The sequence below is a fragment of the Astatotilapia calliptera genome, chromosome 1, assembly GCF_964374335.1.
Source record: "Astatotilapia calliptera chromosome 1, fAstCal68.1, whole genome shotgun sequence".
Classification (NCBI taxonomy): Eukaryota; Metazoa; Chordata; class Actinopteri; order Cichliformes; family Cichlidae; genus Astatotilapia; species Astatotilapia calliptera.
In genome coordinates, this window is record NC_137422.1 from 8038168 (window position 1) to 8057268 (window position 19101).

At 45.2% G+C, this 19101-nt stretch overlaps 2 protein-coding genes across 2 annotated transcripts in view; one reads left to right on the forward strand and one right to left on the reverse strand.

Annotated features, from left to right (window-relative positions):
* nav2a (neuron navigator 2a) overlaps window positions 1-12928 on the forward strand; it is a 217352-nt gene extending 204424 nt beyond the window's left edge. Inside the window, exons 24-39 of the mRNA XM_080304494.1 lie at window positions 558-641; window positions 762-885; window positions 1074-1258; window positions 2738-2910; window positions 3005-3158; window positions 3385-3571; window positions 3691-3788; window positions 3888-3983; window positions 4172-4346; window positions 8402-8637; window positions 9038-9189; window positions 9476-9547; window positions 11123-11319; window positions 11400-11518; window positions 11793-11993; window positions 12143-12928. Of these exons, the coding sequence (XP_080160620.1) occupies window positions 558-641; window positions 762-885; window positions 1074-1258; window positions 2738-2910; window positions 3005-3158; window positions 3385-3571; window positions 3691-3788; window positions 3888-3983; window positions 4172-4346; window positions 8402-8637; window positions 9038-9189; window positions 9476-9547; window positions 11123-11319; window positions 11400-11518; window positions 11793-11993; window positions 12143-12268 (2379 nt within the window). The 3' untranslated portion in view covers window positions 12269-12928. The remainder of the gene's footprint in view (window positions 1-557; window positions 642-761; window positions 886-1073; window positions 1259-2737; window positions 2911-3004; window positions 3159-3384; window positions 3572-3690; window positions 3789-3887; window positions 3984-4171; window positions 4347-8401; window positions 8638-9037; window positions 9190-9475; window positions 9548-11122; window positions 11320-11399; window positions 11519-11792; window positions 11994-12142) is intronic.
* A 2133-nt stretch (window positions 12929-15061) lies between these two features.
* Window positions 15062-18333, reverse strand: dbx1a (developing brain homeobox 1a). Its single transcript, XM_026177796.2, has 4 exons — window positions 17876-18333; window positions 17657-17758; window positions 15896-16098; window positions 15062-15770 (listed from the first exon to the last, which is right to left on the reverse strand). Exons 1-4 carry the CDS (start codon window positions 18237-18239, stop codon window positions 15483-15485), a joined length of 957 nt encoding a protein of 318 aa, XP_026033581.1. The 5' UTR covers window positions 18240-18333; the 3' UTR covers window positions 15062-15482.
* Window positions 18334-19101: the final 768 nt, after the last annotated feature.

Consider the following 19101-nt stretch of genomic DNA (forward strand, 5'->3'; position numbering starts at 1 on the left):
TCTTTTGAACTGTGAACACATACCCAAGTTACCTCTTTCTCAGAAGGTCGTGTAAAAAAACAAAAACAAAAAAAAAACCACCACCTAGAGTTAAACTAGGTCTGACCAATCGTTGACTGTCTGTGGCCTTGAATGAGCCAAGGATCCAAGGATTGTTTTTGGAACAGTTTTGTCATAGTTGTACTCGTAATGTGCCCTCTCCAGAAGATAATATTTTTTCCCAGGACATTATTGGTTAGTATATTATTTGGGTTTGGTTATGTTTTCATTTTGGTGTGAAGATGGATTGACTAACATGTTTGGGCTTTAGCCTCAAGGTTAACGTGTCTCACTTTTTTCCGTTCATCCAAAAAGTAGGCCGTTCATTTTCTTATTGTCTCTGTTTATTAAATCAAGATTGTTTCATACACTTGCAGGATATTATAAAACAGACTTGGGATACAATTCTTTATACACGAACCACTTAGCTCTCTGAAGTTAGCTAAAATTTGTGTATTTGTATATTTGCCATGTTATGTAAGGAGTTGTTAAGATGCAATTTGATTGTTTCTTGTCAGGCTCACCTGGTGGCAGCGTTTGAACAGTCTCTGGGCAACATGACCATAAGGCTGAAGAGTCTCACCTTGACGGCCGAGCAGAAGGTAAAAACAGAAAAGAAAAAAAGAAAAAAATGTTTGGTTTCTGATGTTTGAAAGAAAACTACTGTGCACAAAGTCTCTGTAGATGATTGTTAGGTTGATCATCATGTTTTTTCTGTACAGGACTCCGAGCTGAATGAGTTGAGGAAGACCATCGAGCTTCTGAAAAAGCAGAACGCTGTTGCTCAGGCTGCCATCAATGGAGTCATTAACACACCTGAACTTACACCTAAAGGGGATCGCACAGGTACAGAAAATAACAGTAATGCCTCAGTACAGCAATTTGAATTTGTGCCAATAATATCAGGATTATTAACTGGGAATCATGCAAAGGCACTCTAGTATAGAGGCTCTGTATAGACATATCTGGGAGAAAGGTCATCATGGGACACATTGTAATGCCATACATCTTTTCCCCATCCTCTGTCTCCCCAGCTGGCAGTAATGGCAGTCCACAGCAGCAGCAGCAGCAGCAACAGAACCAGCAGCCAGATCTGCGCATCAAGAGACAGCACTCCTCCGACAGCGTCAGCAGTGTTGCCAGCGCGACCAGCCACTCGAGTGTGGGCTCCAACATGGATGCTGACGCTAAAAACAAAAAGAAGAACAAAAAGAACTGGGTAAGAAGCCAGCAGTTTAAATAGATTATGTACAAGGAGGTGATTGCACTGTGTGACAACAAGCAGCCATTTTTTTAACTTTTTTTTTTTTGTCTTGTGTATCTGCATTTTCATATTTGTGTGGGTGACACATCTTTGTGTTTCTCCTCTTTAGCGTTCTTTGACTGGGGAGAAGGTGATTACAAACAGTATTTTCATAGGCTCAGTGTTGTTGAAAAGCAAGTAATGATGGATTTGACTGGTTATTTTAGAGATCAGAAAACATCAGCGTTTTACCTTGATATTTAGCTAAATGTAGTAGTTGTCTTTTGACCTGTAAATTATGTAGTAATGCTTTCTGGATAGAGTGTTGTCCCAATGTTGAGTCATTAGTGTTTTTTTTAAAAAAATTTTATTAGTGATCATACAACAAATATGACACTTAAAAATTTTTTGTTGTTGTTGTTGAAAGACTTTTTTGTGCACCGGAGGACAAGTCAGAGATGATGAAGTACGAAACTTTTCTTCCTCCCTCTCTTCCTCCTGGTTGACTGAAACAATGTGTTTGGCCACCTGTGCTTGTCAATCCAGATGTTGTCAAATGTCAGGAAGAGCAATGTAGCACTTTTAGACATCAGATCCTCTAGAGTTTCCTGCCTTAGGTCACAGTGATAATAAAATACCACTGCTTGGATAGATGAGACCCCACAGGAGCCTCCTCCATGCAGGTGCTGCTCATACAGTGAGTGATGTGTTGAGTGCATGGGGGCAGCGTGTGTTGGAGAGTATATAATGGATCATGAAAGACTCCTCGCTTCATGGTGGCTATGATGTAGAATTAGCTTGCAGCTGCCTGGAAGTCAAATAAAATCTCTAGTCCTGTAGGCATCTCTAGTTTAATCTGTTTGTCCCACCATAACACATTATCACCCCCAAACCCATATGAACATGTGCTGTTTTGTCTCTCTGTCTTCCTGTGCTTCGCTTCATGTGGCAGGTGTATGAGGTAAGAATGGTACGCTATGTGAAATGAAAGGAAAGAAGCCTAACCCCTGCACTTTTTATAGGTTACTAACATCGGCCCTCTTCTTCCTTTCCTGCACTTTGCTGTCACTGTAGTGCCTTTCTTCTCCTTTCTAACACTACTTCTCCCTGAAAGCTGCTCTCATGACGCTTGAGCTGGCTCTTTAAGGAAAAATTCACCTGAAAATGTCAGAAGAACCATAATGCTTGTGGTTCTTGTAGGAGATTGCCAAAACACCTTAAATAAATTACTAACATGAAGAAGAAGAAAACAAATATGTTTACATAAGAGTGTAAACATAACACATTACACTGTGTTTGGGGCTGTAGCTCTGAGTCAGTCATAAGACAGTTTCCCCCTATTTCTTCTCCCTGTGACTCACTTGCAGTTTTCCCACTACTTCACCTCTCAACAGCTTTTCTAATAACCTCACCTGTTCATCGCCTTGCTTTCTTTCTTCTTTTTGTTTCCTGCAGTTGCGAAGTTCCTTCAAACAAGCATTCAGCAAGAAGAAATCTCCGAAGTCGGCCTCCTCTCACTCTGACATCGAGGAGATGACGGACTCTTCATTGCCATCCTCTCCCAAGCTGCCTCACAATGGCACCTCGGCCACAGGCCACATGCTCAGGAACACGCACTCCAACACACTGTGTGTACTAGCTCAACATCTGCATGTGACAAAAAACTGCTCAAATTGCACTATGTTAATGCTTCAAACTGCATTGCCTTGTGTGCGCATACAGATTGTCGGAGTGTTTGGACAGCGAGGCTGAGACGGTGATGCAGCTGCGCAGTGAGCTCAGAGAGAAGGAGATGAAACTAACTGACATCCGCCTGGAGGCTCTTAGCTCTGCACATCAGCTTGATCAACTCCGCGAGGCCATGAACCGCATGCAGGTCTGCAAATTTCAGACTGAGCTTACTGAGTATGCTTCACATTGAGATGGATGTAAACATTGAATGTCTGATTGCATATAATTGTTGCTGTACTCATGTGACTAAAGCGTTATTGATTTCTAATGTTTAGTTTAATGCATTTTTAATGCTAACAGTTTAATTGACATGAGGGAAGGGTGAATACATACATGTACATAAAAGATTATTTTCGGATGTTTATCTGCAGGTGGAGATTGAGAAGCTCAAGGCGGAGAATGACCGTCTGAAGCTGGAGAACCAGGGCAGCAGGACGGGCTCCCAGGCCTCCATCTCATCTTCTCCTCCCCCTCATACACACGGCCACACCCCAGGGCCTGCACCAGGGCTCTCCCAACATGGCCTCAACCTCACGGCCAGTGAGTCCACCAGCCTGGGTAAGACAGGACCTGCACAGTTCAGGATGATACATTACTCCAGTGTATTTAACAATGAAATGTTTTAATGTGTAACACTGACAATGGAGAAATCACATGTAACGTTGTCTTCCGGTCAGACATGTTGCTGGATGACACGGGCGGAGAAGGAGGAAGGAAGGAGGGGCGGCACGTGAGGATTGTCGTTAGCTTGGATGAAGACAGCAAGTGGGGAGAGGTGAGACTAATGTAACAAACGCTTTTCTGGTTGTTTTTAGGTTTTAATTTTATCTGTAGGCTTTTGGTATATTCAACTTTTTTAATTTTTCCATCACAGGAGGCTCGACCTCGACATTTTCTTATTGGTTGCATCGGTGTTAGTGGCAAAACTAAGTGGGATGTCCTGGATGGAGTAGTCCGACGCCTTTTCAAGGTAAAGACAGGAAAATGGTTAAGAATCAGATAGAGACAAAACATGGTTGGCTGTATTTGACACATTTATACTTCCTATATTGTATAAACATAATTTCCTTCCATTCACTTTCATGTTTTTGGACAAAACATTCTCATTCAGAAACATTTCAGTCCTTAGAAAGCTGCTAAATGCTTTATCTCTGACAGGAGTACATCACCCATGTGGATCCAGTGAGCCAGCTAGGCTTGAGCTCAGACAGCGTGCAGGGATACAACATTGGAGAAATCCATCGGCCCAGCAGCCCCAGTGCCGCCAACACGCCTGAGCTGCTGCCGTGCGGCTACCTGGTGGGAGACAACACTATCAACATCCAGCTCAAAGGTACCAACCTCTCAGCATGCTCATTGGTCCCAATGAGTTCGCATCGCAGCCTTCAGTTTCCATGAGCTCAATGGAAATGTGGCTGATCGCCAGCATGTTAAATTCATCAAGGGATGAAAGATAGATAGATAGAGATATTTTATTTATATTTTTATATATATATATATATATATATATATATATATATATATATATATATATATATATATATATATATCTCGTAGTGGTTAAACTACACGCCTTTGGAACAGAGGATCGCAAGTTCGATTCCTGCCTGGGGCGTCTGTATCCAGTAAGGGTCCTAAGGCTAGACCCCCTATGCTAAGCAAGCCTACCGCAGACATGAGCGAGACAGATAAATATGAAGGCATGCCGGCTCGGACGTCGCCCGGATCAACAAGGTCCGCGTCAGGTGTTGAGGAACCAGGGCACCCTGACGAAAAGTGGGCTACTGGAACAAGAAGGCATCGGTGGGCAAGGGACGAAAACAGGGCGTTGTTGGAATGCTACTACGCAAGTAACCCCGGCGGAAGGGGCTACATGAATAGGATGAGGGACCTATGGATTCTTCGATACCCAACATCCACAATGACGGCGAAACAACTAGTAGCTCAGTGTTCCAACATTCGAAAGAAGGGACTGCTCTCACAGCTAGAGATTGACGAGGTACAACACAAATGCTACGGCAAGGAGGAGTCAGGACGCCAGGTCAGGGGGGAGATATCATCACCCCCACCCGAGATTGGGTACATAGCCCCAAGTGTGATAGGAGAAGGATCGTTGAGTGCGAGAGGAACTGACCTGAAAAATAGGATCATGGCCAAGCTTGAAACCTGGATCCCCCGTAGCCGGTTACCAAGATTACGTGAAGTACCCTCAGAAGGTCTGCTAGATGATGTTAATGCAGCACTACGGGCAATACCTACAACCACGATTACCGACACTAACAAGCTGATCTACAATACGGCAGCAGTGATCAGTGAGATGCTTGGCTACAAGTTGAACAGCCACAAGGGGCAGTACCCTCCATGGAGAAGGAGGCTAGAGGGCAAGATCAAAGTAGCACGGAGAGAGGTTAGCCAACTAACGGAGTTGCAGAAAGGTGCGACAAAGAAGGTGCCTAAGAAATACAGCAAGCTGTCCATACCTGAGGCCTTGGAAACTGCCAAGCAAAGACTCACAGCCTTGGCCAGCCGCTTGAGGAGGTACACCAGAGAGATAGAAGGCAGGAGAATAAACCAGCTGTTCTCCACAGAACCAGCAAAGGTGTACTCTCAGTGGCAAGGGAACAATAAGAGAACAGCACCACCAAGGCTGGAGACGGAGCAATACTGGAAGAGCATATGGGAGAAGGATGCAACCCATAACGGCAATGCTCAGTGGCTAGAGGATCTGAGGGCAGACCACAGCGACCTCCCTGAACAGGGTCCAGTAACCATCACAGTGGCAGATATCCAAGAAAGGGTCTCCAGTATGAAGAGTTGGACAGCACCAGGGCCCGACATGGTTCACGCCTACTGGCTGAAGAAGCTAACTGCACTCCACGAGCGTCTGGCAGCACAAATGAACCAGCTGCTAGTTAACGAGAGACACCCGGAATGGCTAACTGAAGGCCGGACGGTCCTGATCCCCAAGGACCCCAAGAAGGGACCGGTCCCCTCCAACTACCGACCAATAACCTGCCTCAGTACTACATGGAAGCTCCTGTCAGGCATCATATCGGCTAAGATGAACAAGCACATGGGTCAATACATGAGCGGGACACAGAAAGGAATTGGCAAGAATACCAGAGGCGCAAAACACCAGCTACTGGTAGACAGAACAATCAGCCGAGACTGCAAGACCAGACTGACCAACCTGTGCACTGCCTGGATTGATTACAAGAAGGCCTATGACTCAATGCCCCACAGCTGGATACTGGAATGCCTAGAATTGTACAAGATCAATGGGACCCTAAGAGCCTTCATCAGGAACTCAATGGGGATGTGGCGTACAACACTAGAGGCCAACTCCAAGCCCATAGCACAAGTCACCATCAAGTGCGGGATCTACCAAGGAGATGCTCTGTCCCCACTGCTGTTCTGCATAGGCCTGAACCCCCTCAGTGAGATCATTAACAAGACTGGCTACGGATACCGACTACGGAACGGAGCAGTTGTCAGCCACCTCCTGTACATGGATGACATCAAGCTGTATGCCAAGAGTGAACGAGACATCGATTCACTGATCCACACTACCAGGCTATACAGCAATGACATGGAATGTCGTTCGGAGTGGAGAAGTGTAGTCGGATGGTAACAAAGAGAGGGAAGGTAGTCAGAACTGAGGGGATTGAACTACCAGAAGGCAACATTGCAGACATAGAGGACAGTTACAAGTACTTGGGGATCCCGCAGGCGAATGGGAACCATGAAGAGGCCGCTAGAAAAGCTGCAACCACCAAGTACCTGCAGAGGGTCAGGCAAGTCCTGAGGAGTCAGCTGAATGGTAAGAACAAGATCCGGGCCATCAACACGTACGCCCTGCCCGTGATCAGGTACCCTGCTGGGGTAATAGGCTGGCCAAAGGAGGAGATAGAAGCCACTGACATAAAGACAAGAAAGCTCCTTACCATGCATGGAGGGTTTCACCCCAAGTCCAGCACCCTGAGGCTGTACGCTAAGCGGAAGGAAGGGGGCCGGGGACTGGTGAGTGTCAGCACCACAGTCCAGGATGAGACAACGAACATCCAAGAATACATTGGGAAGATGGCCCCAACTGACCGAGTGCTCAGTGAATACCTCAGGCAGCAGAAACCCAAGAAAGAGGAGGTAGACGAGGAACCATCATGGAAGGACAGGGCCCTGCACGGTATGTACCACCGGCAGATAGAGGAGGTGGCTGATATCCAGAAATCCTACCAGTGGCTGGACAAAGCTGGACTGAAAGACAGCACAGAGGCACTAATCATGGCAGCACAAGAACAAGCTCTGAGCACAAGATCCATAGAGGCTGGGGTCTATCACACCAGGCAAGACCCCAGGTGCAGGCTGTGTAAAGATGCCCCAGAGACAATCCAGCACATAACAGCAGGGTGCAAGATGCTAGCAGGCAAGGCATACATGGAACGCCATAACCAAGTGGCCGGCATAGTGTACAGGAACATCTGTGCGGAGTATAACCTGGAAGTCCCGAGGTCAAAATGGGAGATGCCCCCAAGGGTGGTGGAGAATGACCGAGCTAAGATCCTGTGGGACTTCCAGATACAGACGGACAAAATGGTGGTGGCTAACCAACCGGACATAGTGGTGGTAGACAAACAGAAGAAGACGGCCGTAGTGATCGATGTAGCGGTTCCGAATGACAGCAATATCAGGAAGAAGGAACACGAGAAGCTGGAGAAATACCAAGGGCTCAGAGAAGAGCTCGAGAGGATGTGGAGGGTGAAGGTAACGGTGGTCCCCGTGGTAATCGGAGCACTAGGTGCGGTGACTCCCAAGATAGGCGAGTGGCTCCAGCAGATCCCGGGAACAACATCGGAGATCTCTGTCCAGAAGAGCGCAGTCCTGGGAACAGCTAAGATACTGCGCAGGACCCTCAAGCTCCCAGGCCTCTGGTAGAGGACCCGAGCTTGAAGGATAAACCGCCCGCAGGGGCGTGCTGGGTGTTTTATATATATATATATATATATATATATAATAGAGAGAGAGAGAGTAGTTTTTAAGAGAAAGGTTTCCCACAGTAATAAAACAAAACACCTTGTGCTAAAACTTAAAATATGTCTTGGGTTCAATAAATGAATAAAACATTTTATTTCACTGTAAAAAAAAACAAACAAACAAAAACAATGAGTAAAGCTGTCAAAAAAAGGATTTTTAATTGTGATACATTAAATTATCTGAATTTAAACAAACTATTGATTGATTAAAAAATCTAATTAATACACTTTGGTTATGAAAGGTAGAGGATTTTAGCTAACTGAACTAAAGAAAATAACATTAAGATATTTGACAAACTCAGTCATCTTCTGCAAACTGCTAACCTCCCATGACATGAATATATGTGTCCGTGTACAGGTGCAGGAAGTGAAAACGTGGACTCGCTGGTGTTTGACACGCTCATCCCCAAGCCGATGCTGCAGCGCTACGTCTCCCTGCTGAAGGAGCACAGGCGTGTCATCCTGTCAGGCCCCAGCGGTACAGGAAAGACCTACCTGGCCAATCAGCTATCGCGTCACCTGCTGCTGCTGGAGGGCCGACCGCTAACTCCAAATGCTGTCGTCACTTTCAACGTGGATCACAAGTCCAGCAAAGTAAACATGCACACAGATTCTCTACATGCTGGTTGTTAAACCCAGTCTGCAAAATGTAACAAGCACAAAAAGCTACATTGCAGAGGAATTCCTCTTTAGTGGGTCGTAGGAGGTAACAGCTGAATTTATCACCTCTAAGAGCTCCGATATTTAATTTTTCTAGGGTTAAGTAAGTGTTGGGTTGACTCTTGAATATATTGAATTTAATTCTTTATGTTTAGTTTGCAAAACTGTAAACAACAGCTACAAATATTAGGGCAACAATTATTTCAATATGTCAGAGCAGTTTGCACCCCCCCCAAAACATGGTTGTTTTCTAAAGCGTCTGGTCAGACGGGTTTTTGAGAAACAACTTATTCCCTGGCTTAAGAGATGTAAAACGTAATCTATGTGTTTGTAGGAGCTGCGTCAGTACTTATCAGGTTTGGCCGAGCAGTGCAGCAGTGTCTCAGGGGCAGAGAGCCCTCTAGTGGTCATCTTGGACAACCTCCACCATGTCAGCTCCCTGGGAGAAATCTTCAATGGTCTGTTCAACTGCAACTACCAGCACAGGTCAGTTCACTACACATTCCATCTGCACAGTCCTCCTAAAGCTTGAATGGATTTTGTATACATGCTTAGTGTTATTACTCAATAAAGACTAGAAGTATCGCATTTATTTGAAAATGTGTACAGTTGTTCTGTAGAGCAGGTTGGCTTCACTTTACCTCAAATGAACTGAGCTGAAAGAAAACCCCTGTTAGAACAGCTCAGGGAGTTACGTCAGATTAAAGCAGAGTAAATCCCTCTCAACGTGTTTAGTAACTTCATGAAATGATGTACTTTTCTTGCCTTTCAGCCCTTACATTATCGGCACCATGAGCCAAGCCACTTCATCTGCCCCCAACCTGCAGCTTCACCACAACTTCAGGTAAACTGGGGATTTATACCATAGCTACGTAAACCCTACAGCTTAACCTGACATGCACCTCCCTAGAAATGTGACTACAGGTTGGCTCCATGCAACCCACAGCTACAGTGACAGGCCTGTTCAGAACAGTTGATTCTTCTTCTGTTTTTCTGGCTACTTTTCACCCCCGTTTTTGAATTTATCAGTGAGAGAGTAACAATCATCCCCTCAGTATAAAGAATAAATGTCATAGCATCAATATAAGAACTTAGAAATGTCAGCAAATTCCTGGAGGAAGCCTGCTGAAACTGCCAGAATGGACCTGAAGGAATGTAAAAAGAATTGGAACAGCTAGACGGACAAATATGTGTGCACCCGAAAACAAAATGAGCACAACAAAGAGCAAAGACCTGGGGGGGGGGAGAAACCCCAGCGTTTTATTTGTTTCTATCGGCTGGCACTGCTTATAAAACACAGAGACCCAACCACACAGTAATTAAAACAAAATGCACCAGCACAAGCATAAATACCAACAACTTATATAACGGTACAGGAAAGACCTACCTGGCCAATCAGCTATTGCATCACCTGCTGCTGCTGGAGGGCCGACCGCTAACTCCAAATGCTGTCGTCACTTTCAACGTGGATCACAAGTCCAGCAAAGTAAACATGCACACAGATTCTCTACATGCTGGTTGTTAAACCCAGTCTGCAAAATGTAACAAGCACAAAAAGCTACATTGCAGAGGAATTCCTCTTTAGTGGGTCGTAGGAGGTAACAGCTGAATTTGTCACCTCTAAGAGCTCCGATATTTAATTTTTCTAGGGTTAAGTAAGTGTTGGGTTGACTCTTGAATATATTGAATTTAATTCTTTATGTTTAGTTTGCAGGCAGCACGGTGGCACGGTGGTTAGCACTGTTGCCGCACAGCAAGAAGGTCCTGAGTTCAATTCCAACATCAGGCCGGGGTCTTTCTGTGTGGAGTTTGCATGTTCTCCCCGTGTTTGCGTGGGTTCCCTCCGGGTACTCCGGCTTCCTCCCACCGTCCAAAGACATGCAGCTTGTAGGGATAGGTTAATTGGAAAATCCAAATTGTCATTAGGTGTGAATGTGCGAGTGAATGTGAGTGCGAATGGTTGTCTGTCCCTGTGTGTTGGCCCTGCGACAGACTGGCGACCTGTCCAGGGTGTACCCCGCCTCTCGCCCTATGACAGCTGGGATAGGCTCCAGCGTCCCCCGCGACCCTGAAAAGGATAAGCGGAAGCGAATGGATGGATGGATGTTTAGTTTGCAAAACTGTAAACAACAGCTACAAATATAAAACTGTAATATTAGGGCAACAACTATTTATATATGTCAGAGCAGTTTGCACCCCCCCAAAACATGGTTGTTTTCTAAAGCTTCTGGTCAGACAGGTTTTTGAGAAAACCCTGGTTCCCTGGCTTGAGAAATAGATTATGTTGTAGGCTGTCGTTGTAGAGCCTGGCAACTGAATGCTTAGATTCACATGATCATAGTTACAGCTTCTCCCTTCAGGACAGGCGGTAGGATGTTATATTTCTGAGTCCTAATATGCCTGTGTGATCTCTGATCAGGTGGGTGCTGTGTGTCAACCACATGGAGCCAGTGAAAGGTTTCCTTGGCCGCTACCTGAGAAGGAAGCTGATCGAGATGGAAATCAGCAGCCGAACACGCAACGTAGAGCTGGTGAAGATTATTGACTGGGTCCCGCGGGTCTGGCACCACCTCAACCGCTTCCTGGAGACACACAGCTCCTCTGATGTCACTATTGGTGAGAGCACGGGAGAGAACAGGGAGTGCATAGATGCCAGTGTGGAAGCACTATTTATACCTCTGCTCTGTGGTTTGCAGGACCCCGTCTCTTCTTGTCATGTCCCATGGACGTGGAAGGCTCCAGGGTTTGGTTTACTGATCTCTGGAATTACTCCATCATCCCCTACATGCTGGAGGCAGTGCGTGAGGGACTGCAGGTTGGGCTTAGTTTTTGTTTGTAGAGTTATTAAACATATTACCATTCTTCTCTTTCACATTTTTCCCATTTCATCAAAGAATCAGAAGCTGTGTCTTCTTTCATTTCTGTTCACATATGTTCCAGCTTTCACTCTTGTCTGCTGTAACTTTTAGTTATTACTCATAAACCTGAACCTCAGCAACAAACTTGTTTTTCAAAACTGTTGTCCTAAATTCTTTGTCCACCTCGAAGCTTCTCTGGGTCACAGTTCTGATGTTCGTCTCTCTCTGTAGCTGTATGGCCGCAGAGCTGCATGGGAAGACCCAGCTGCCTGGGTTATTGACACCTACCCGTGGTCAGCAACCCCCCCTCCAGGTGACTGGCCCCCGCTGCTGCAGCTCCGGCCAGAGGATGTCGGGTTCGATGGCTACTCAGCCCCGAGAGAAGGAGTCAGAAAAGAGCCGCCACAGAGTGACAGTGACGCAGACCCACTGGTGAGTAAAGAGCAGACTGTGATGCCTGTTTCTGTTCTGAGCATTTAAACCATTTAAACCAAATGCACAGTGTCTACTATAACCTGTGTGTGAAAGAAACTGCTTCGTGCATAAAGCTCAGTCGAACTGACACTTAGTTGTGCCGACAGATGAACATGTTGATGCGTCTGAAGGAGGCAGCGACCTCGTCGAGCCCACAGAGCTACGACAGCGACTCCAACAGCAACAGCCACCAGGATGACATCCTGGACTCATCGCTGGAGTCGACCTTGTGATGCTATCTGAAGGCAACACCGGCATCACTTTAAAAAAAAATTTTTTCTTTTAAATAATAAGAACTGTTCTCAGTGTGAGAACTTCCGTTTGAGGGTTGAATTTCATGCTACAAAATCCAGCCACCTTAATTTGGGTGCAGGTAACCCAAATACTTTAAAAAAGGAAAGAAAAAAAAGTGAAATTGCATTTCAGTAAACGAGCAACAGAAGTTTCTACTGCACTGCGCTGTTTGTCCTGTTTTTTGTGTTTTTTTTCCCTTCACCACTGTGGCCCGTGGCTCCTCTCTCTGGAGCCTGACATGTATTCCAGACAGACAGAAGAAAAGCACGCAGCCTGTTGCTGTTGGCGAGGCTTCATCATTACCATCATCACCAGCCATCAGTGTACTTAAAACACCAGCCAGGAGTCCTCCATCCTCCACAAGGCTGCAGCATCGGTCCAAGGACACCAGGCTAAGACACTACGGGTCCTGCCAAGCTGTAGTGTGCCAGAGCTGCCTGCAGATGGTGATACAGGCCCTCAGCTCTGGAGCGTGAGTGAACCCTGTACTTCAGCCTTCTGAAAACATATATGCTGCTGTGGGTTGAATGGATGGAGGAACAGCCAGCCACTTTCTTGCTCCTCCTCCTCTTCCATTGCTGAAGTTGCCTGTGTGATCACTGGAGGATGAATCGAGCCAAAGTGAATGTTCAGTCTCATAGCATGCCTGATCTCACTCCAACAGACTTCTCAGAGAGTTCATTAGTTGTCCATCCCAAACTAGCAAAGACAAAAAAAAGAGTCCATCGAAGGACACGTGTCCATTAAAACCAACTAAGCGATGAGTTCCTACCTGCCATAGCCGAGCGTGTTTGTGGACATGAAGGATGGGAACTGATGGCTTTCTATATGGTACCAGAGAAGTAAGCAAATACTGTAGCAAAGCTTTGTCTACACCGTGTTTTAAGAAAGAACCTTATGAAGGCAAGCTTAGTTAGTTGAATCAAAAGTTCTTATCACAAAACCTACTTACACTTTGTTTTGGTATTTTATTATATTGCACTTTTTCTTTAAGGTCCACAGAGGTTATATGGCATTATAGCTGAGAAATTATTATTCCAGTAAATCTAGAAGGATAACATGTAGGTTTTACTGGCTAAAGAGACAAATATAAACACTTACTTCCTGAGAAAAGCTTTTTGTTTCTTTTTTTTAATCCACAGCATCTGTAAAGTAACTTTTAAAAAACTGCACAGATGAAAATCTCTTTTACAGAATCCCTTTAAAGTTCTCACAAAAAGATTTTTAAATGGAAAGGGCACTTAATGGGAAGTTATCATCCACCACAGCTAGATTTGTCCTTTTTGAGGCATTCTTCTCCTCTAGCTGTGTTACAACTTCACCGTGCAAGTCTGTGAGCTCATGCTTCAACCCCCTTAGTAAACATTTGAGATCTCCATGCACATTAGCCCCAAGCAGGCGGTTGTAGCACAGAACCCTTTTGGTGCTGGACTGAATTCTAACAAACAATGCCTTACTATTTTCTACGTGCATTAGCGGATTCTTTATTCCTCTAAATGGCTGTAAACTTGACAGGGCTCTGAGTCGACTCTCACCTCGAGCGACTGCGGTTGTCGAGGAGTGATGCTGACCTCTCATCATATTATTCACCAATGCCGCATGATTGAATACACATGAAAGAGAAGTAGTGCTTTTGTATGCATGTGTGAACTGAGAAGATGGTGTAAATATTTGGACCACTATCAAGAAAAAGATTCGGATGTGTTGTGGTGCTCAATACCCGAACTTAACTTATTGATGGTTGATCGGGTGAGGGGAACTTTAAGAAAAAGTCTTTAATTTTTTTTATACCTCATCCACATCGTTGAACTGTGCTTCTGCCACACTTATTGTCTGTTTTTATGTGATTTGTGATGAACAAAACTGTCATAACTACATATTGAGCTAATTATGGAAAACTAGTGCATATGCTGCTTTGTTTATATTAATATAATTAATCAGAGGTGAGATAAAAGTACTTGTGGTTGAATGATAATGAAAAGTGGTTTGCCATTATTTCAGTAGCTTAAAGAATTACGAATATCATACTTTTGTTTTAAGCCTCCCAGCCTGCCTTCTGGGAGGGGTGCTTAAAGCTGGGGTCATGGAGTCCAGCGCGACTTTCCATGTTTTTCTCACCTATCCTATGCAACATTCATTCTGATCTCCAAATGGAAGCCAAAAGCCGCATGCGTGTTTGTTTTCAGCACTGCCTCGAGATGTACAGCTTGGAACCAGATATGTGAAGACTTTACAGATTTGTGGCCAACGTTCTTTGTCCATTAAGTGTGTCTGTGTATTTCATAAGGCCTCTCCTGCTACTGTCCTCGTAAGCACAAAGAGACTTAATTCTGTTTGCGTGTGTAAACCCACTCTGAGAGGTGTGGATGTCTATCAAGCATTTGACTCGTCTGTTGATTTATTACTCACAAACTCAATGAATGTTTAGCCTTCTTAGCAATGTACTTTTTTTTTTTTTACATGTAACATAATTTTGTAAATAGTTTATTATTGTGCAGCATTTTGATGACCTTTTTCTAGACAATTTGTTACAGTACTTGAAAAGGAGTATTTTGTGTACAGTCTCTTTACATCAGAGCAGATTGGTGCAGTTTCTCATCACTGGTTTGTCCAGGGCTCAGAGAATTAAATTTGATATCACTGTACTAGTCTTAAGTTATTGTGTTTCAATAAAATTAATAATTATTTATGATTGAATGGTCAAACTGTTATCTTAAAACTGCACACACATGTGACTTGGAATTGTTTAGTTTTATTTGATTTTTGTACAAAAGGTGAAATAAACATATATACAGCACATAATACAACATAGTTATTAAACAAATTGGTATAAATTAACAAAATAGCTACATTTTTCAATAAACAACTCTATTCATGTCAATGTAAAGTAACGCAATATTCTTGGCATAAAACTTCCATACGAACTTGTACAAAATACTGTACAATTCAACAAAGCTGTGCAAAACAACAAACTGTGTCTCAGTAGCAGATCCTGTCCAGTGCGCATGCACTGATGAAGCCACAAACATGGGTGCAACTTGTTTGAACGGCGACGTTGATGGTTTGTCACAGCGGCAGTTTCCTTCTAATCTGGTCACAGTCTCATAAAAACAGATCATGGGTTATAACTCTATACTCGCTTTTCAAAATAAATTAAGATACTGTTATCTCCTCTTCATCTGACTCCGAGAAATCCGAGTGCTTACTGGAGAGGGAGGGAGAGGAGATGGTGGAACCTGCCGCCCTCATTCTCTCTGTTCCGAACTCCTTTTCTTCCTCCTCTTCCTCTTCGGCTGAGGACTTCTTGCCCACATCGCTGAGGTCCGGGTGCGGGTTGGCTTTGGTGGGCAGCGTCTGCTCGCGGCATCCACCGGAAGACAGCAGCTCTCGTTCCTTGGAATTTCTCCATTTCATCCGTCGGTTCTGAAACCAAATTTTTACCTGCAAGAAGGAGAAAATCATGAGTGGGTAAAGTTGTTTGTCGATAATGGGTTAGTCGCTAGAGGATTACGGAACTGGTTTTTACGCACGGCGTACTGAACATTTTGAGCACTTGCGAGTTTTACCTGCGAGTCTTTTAGGCCAAGTTTAGATGCCAGCTTCTTCCTGTCGGGCTTGCTGATGTATTTCTGTTTCTGAAACATTTTCTCCAAGGCTTTGCGCTGCACGTCGGAGAAAACCGCCCTCCTCAGCATCCCTCTCCGGGGTTTTCCTCTGGCTGCCAAGGGCCACGAAAAAGTCCCCGGGATTGGAACAACGGATGAAGATGCTACAGTGCAGGAAAAACAAAACAGAAAATTAAGTGGAAGCAATTAGCATCGTTTTCCGTCATTAAAGACAACCACCATGCCACAAATGTACCGAATTGCTGTACTTAAAACTGCCTGGACATGAGACCATGACATGGCCGCATGAATATAACGATTCTGCGTTAGGACCAGCTTTCAATGGATTATTATTTGAAGTTTCCCTTTTGGAACTGTGCAGTGCTTATGCGTCCTGAGTGAAATGGCACGAGGTGACTAATTAGCACATTGGCCGGTCCCCAACCGCATTGGTATGGTAAAGAGGTAGCATATCCTTTAAGGAACCCTGTGAGGGCGGATAGAGGAGTTAATAAACCGTGAACGGTAATTGTGTAGTAATGAACTAACGGTGAAAAGACTCTGGACAGGCGGCGAAGGCCATATATTATCGCAACAAAAGGAGATTTACACTTTCAAACTAAACACAACTGCATACCAGAATACTGATGCTTGGATGGGGGAGTGAAGAGTGGAGGGGAATGGTGCTTTTTTTTCGTGCCCTCAAATCATTTTCATTAAATGAACACGAAAAGCTATTCAGGACGCTGGAGTTGTTTTGTTGAGGCATTCAGCTGAGCCCATGAAAAGACTCCATCTCTATTATGATTTGTCTGAATGAAAGACTAGCGACTTTATAGACTTTTCTAAGAGATTATTCTTTATCTCAAGTCGATGATTGGCCCGCTCGGAGAAAAGAGAAACGTTTAAGGCACAGACAGAGTGGGGATTTGAGGTCAGCGGTAACCTATCCTATGAGTCGCCCAGCATGCAGAAAACTTTCCCCCGACTGCTCCAATTGGAGCACAACTGGGATTTTTTTTTTTTTTTTTAACGTTGGCGTTATTTGAAAATCCCCTCTCCCGGCGAAGGACGGTGTTCCTGTCCGCACACTACTGCCTGGACTCCCCCTGACTGCAGCTGCCCCGCGCTCGCAGTAGCACCAAGAACAACGACGCGCTATGTGGTCTTGTGAGAATATTGAAAACTCTCAATAGCGCCTAATAGGGAAATTAGTGCATGACTGGTTCACGCCTTTGGTCCGACTGGTAAAAGTCACTCTCCGGGGTGTGTGGGTGGTTCACCCGGTGGGAGCTGACCAAATTGGTCACGGTGGTGAGGGCTTTGTTGCCCGCCACAGTGGCCCGCTGGCCCCCCGGACGCTGTGGGAAAACGCGGTGCCGGGGAAATGCCAAAACGCCCCCCAATGGGAAGCAAGGGGGACTATAACTCGCCACCCCGCCTCAAATTTAGAGCGTGACGATTTGGGATAATTGGTTAATTAGGGGGTGGGTGTGTGGGTCCACGCAGAGGCCAGAGCCAGCGGTCCCCATTAATGAGACAGTGATTTCTTCTTTTCTGGCTGTTTGTTTCCCTTACTGCTTCTGTTTTGGTTAAAATATATGACAGGAGGGGGTGAAAGTGTTTTACATTTAAATGCAATTAGTACAGACACGACTCTAAAGGCCAAAGAGAGTCGTAGATAAGGAAGAAGCGAGTAAAAAAACCAAATGTTGCGCCTACCTGGTAAATAAGGCGCCCTGAATATGGGGTGAAAGGTTGCGTCAAAGCAGGGGACGGGGAAGGTCTTGGTGTTCAGACTGTGGACTGCAGGGGGTAAGGACGCTGTTGAAGAGCAGAGCATGTTAAAATCATTCCTTCATTTAGAAAAGAAAAAAGTGGCTCTAAATCAAACGCATGCGCGTAAGGAGAAAGCAGAGCGATGCTGTAGTGTCTACTCACCAGTCTTTGGTGAGGGTGCGAGGATGGCGTTCACTCCAAACTTGAGAAAACTCGGATCCTTGCTGTTCGGCACCGATGTTTTAGGTGAGCACGATTCGCGCGTCCCCGTACCCACCGCTACCGTGCGCTCCAGCGCGCCGCCGGTGGACACGGTGGTGGTGGCTGTTGTCACGGAGGCGCTCGCTGACGGGACAGTCCGGTTTATAAAGGCGGCGGGACGGCTTATCCGCAGCAGATCCTCCACCAAGAAGCTGGAGTGGGTCTGGAAGGCCGACGGCAGGGTCTGGTGGAGCGGGAGAGCCGCGGCGGGCCGGTACAGCCCGGGGTAGAAGGCAGGAGGCGCAATAACGCTTGGGATCATCATGGTCCCGGCTTTAAGAAAAATTCAAATACTCCTTGTGTCAGCTGGGAGAGAATCAGTCTTGTGAACGGTTGCTAACTCCTCTGGTTTCCTCACTCTGGGGAGAGAAGTTTTATAGTAGCCTGCCCCCCCTCGGCCCTCCACTCAGGGCTGACAGCCTCAACAATGGTGCTCAACAAAGTTCTCCACATGGGTCGCTTTCATGCAGCATCTCCCGGGCCGCTGATTGGCCGGAGGACGCAATTTATGATTGTATTAGACTTCATAAGCAAGTATCACACAATGTGGGGACCACAAAGGAGGCTCAGTCATCAATTTTGCATGTTGGCTACTTTCCTTTCAGTTTGTTTTGTTTGGCAGAGCCAAGCGCCCTAATTAAAGAGCAATCTTTGTATTCAGGTATTATATTGGGAGATTTAATGACTGCTTAAAAAGATATCATTCCCTTTTAGCTTTAACGCTCCCCTTCTAGAAGGGGAGCGTTAAAGAAAAGCTTAGTTATTATTTTAATCTATTGTCAGTTATGCAAAAAATAAAAATCTTGGGGTGGATTTCTTTTAAAAGAAATCAGGTGAGATTTCTATTTGGCTGTCATTATTAGAATAAACTGCAGTCTGTTTTTGTTGTTAAACCTACACCTTCTACATCAGTTGCAGACATGGGCTGCATCTCAGATGTAAATCACTTTTAGGGTTTCATAGGATTCTCAACACTCAATCTGGCCCTCGTCATGGAATAATGTCTTAAACGGATTTCTGCTATCAAAACGCTTTAACAGATGTGTTAAATATCACTCTTTTTTGCACAGGCTTCATTCATTGCGCACTGAGCTGCGGCTGTGCGCAGAGTAGAAGTGTGCGGCCTG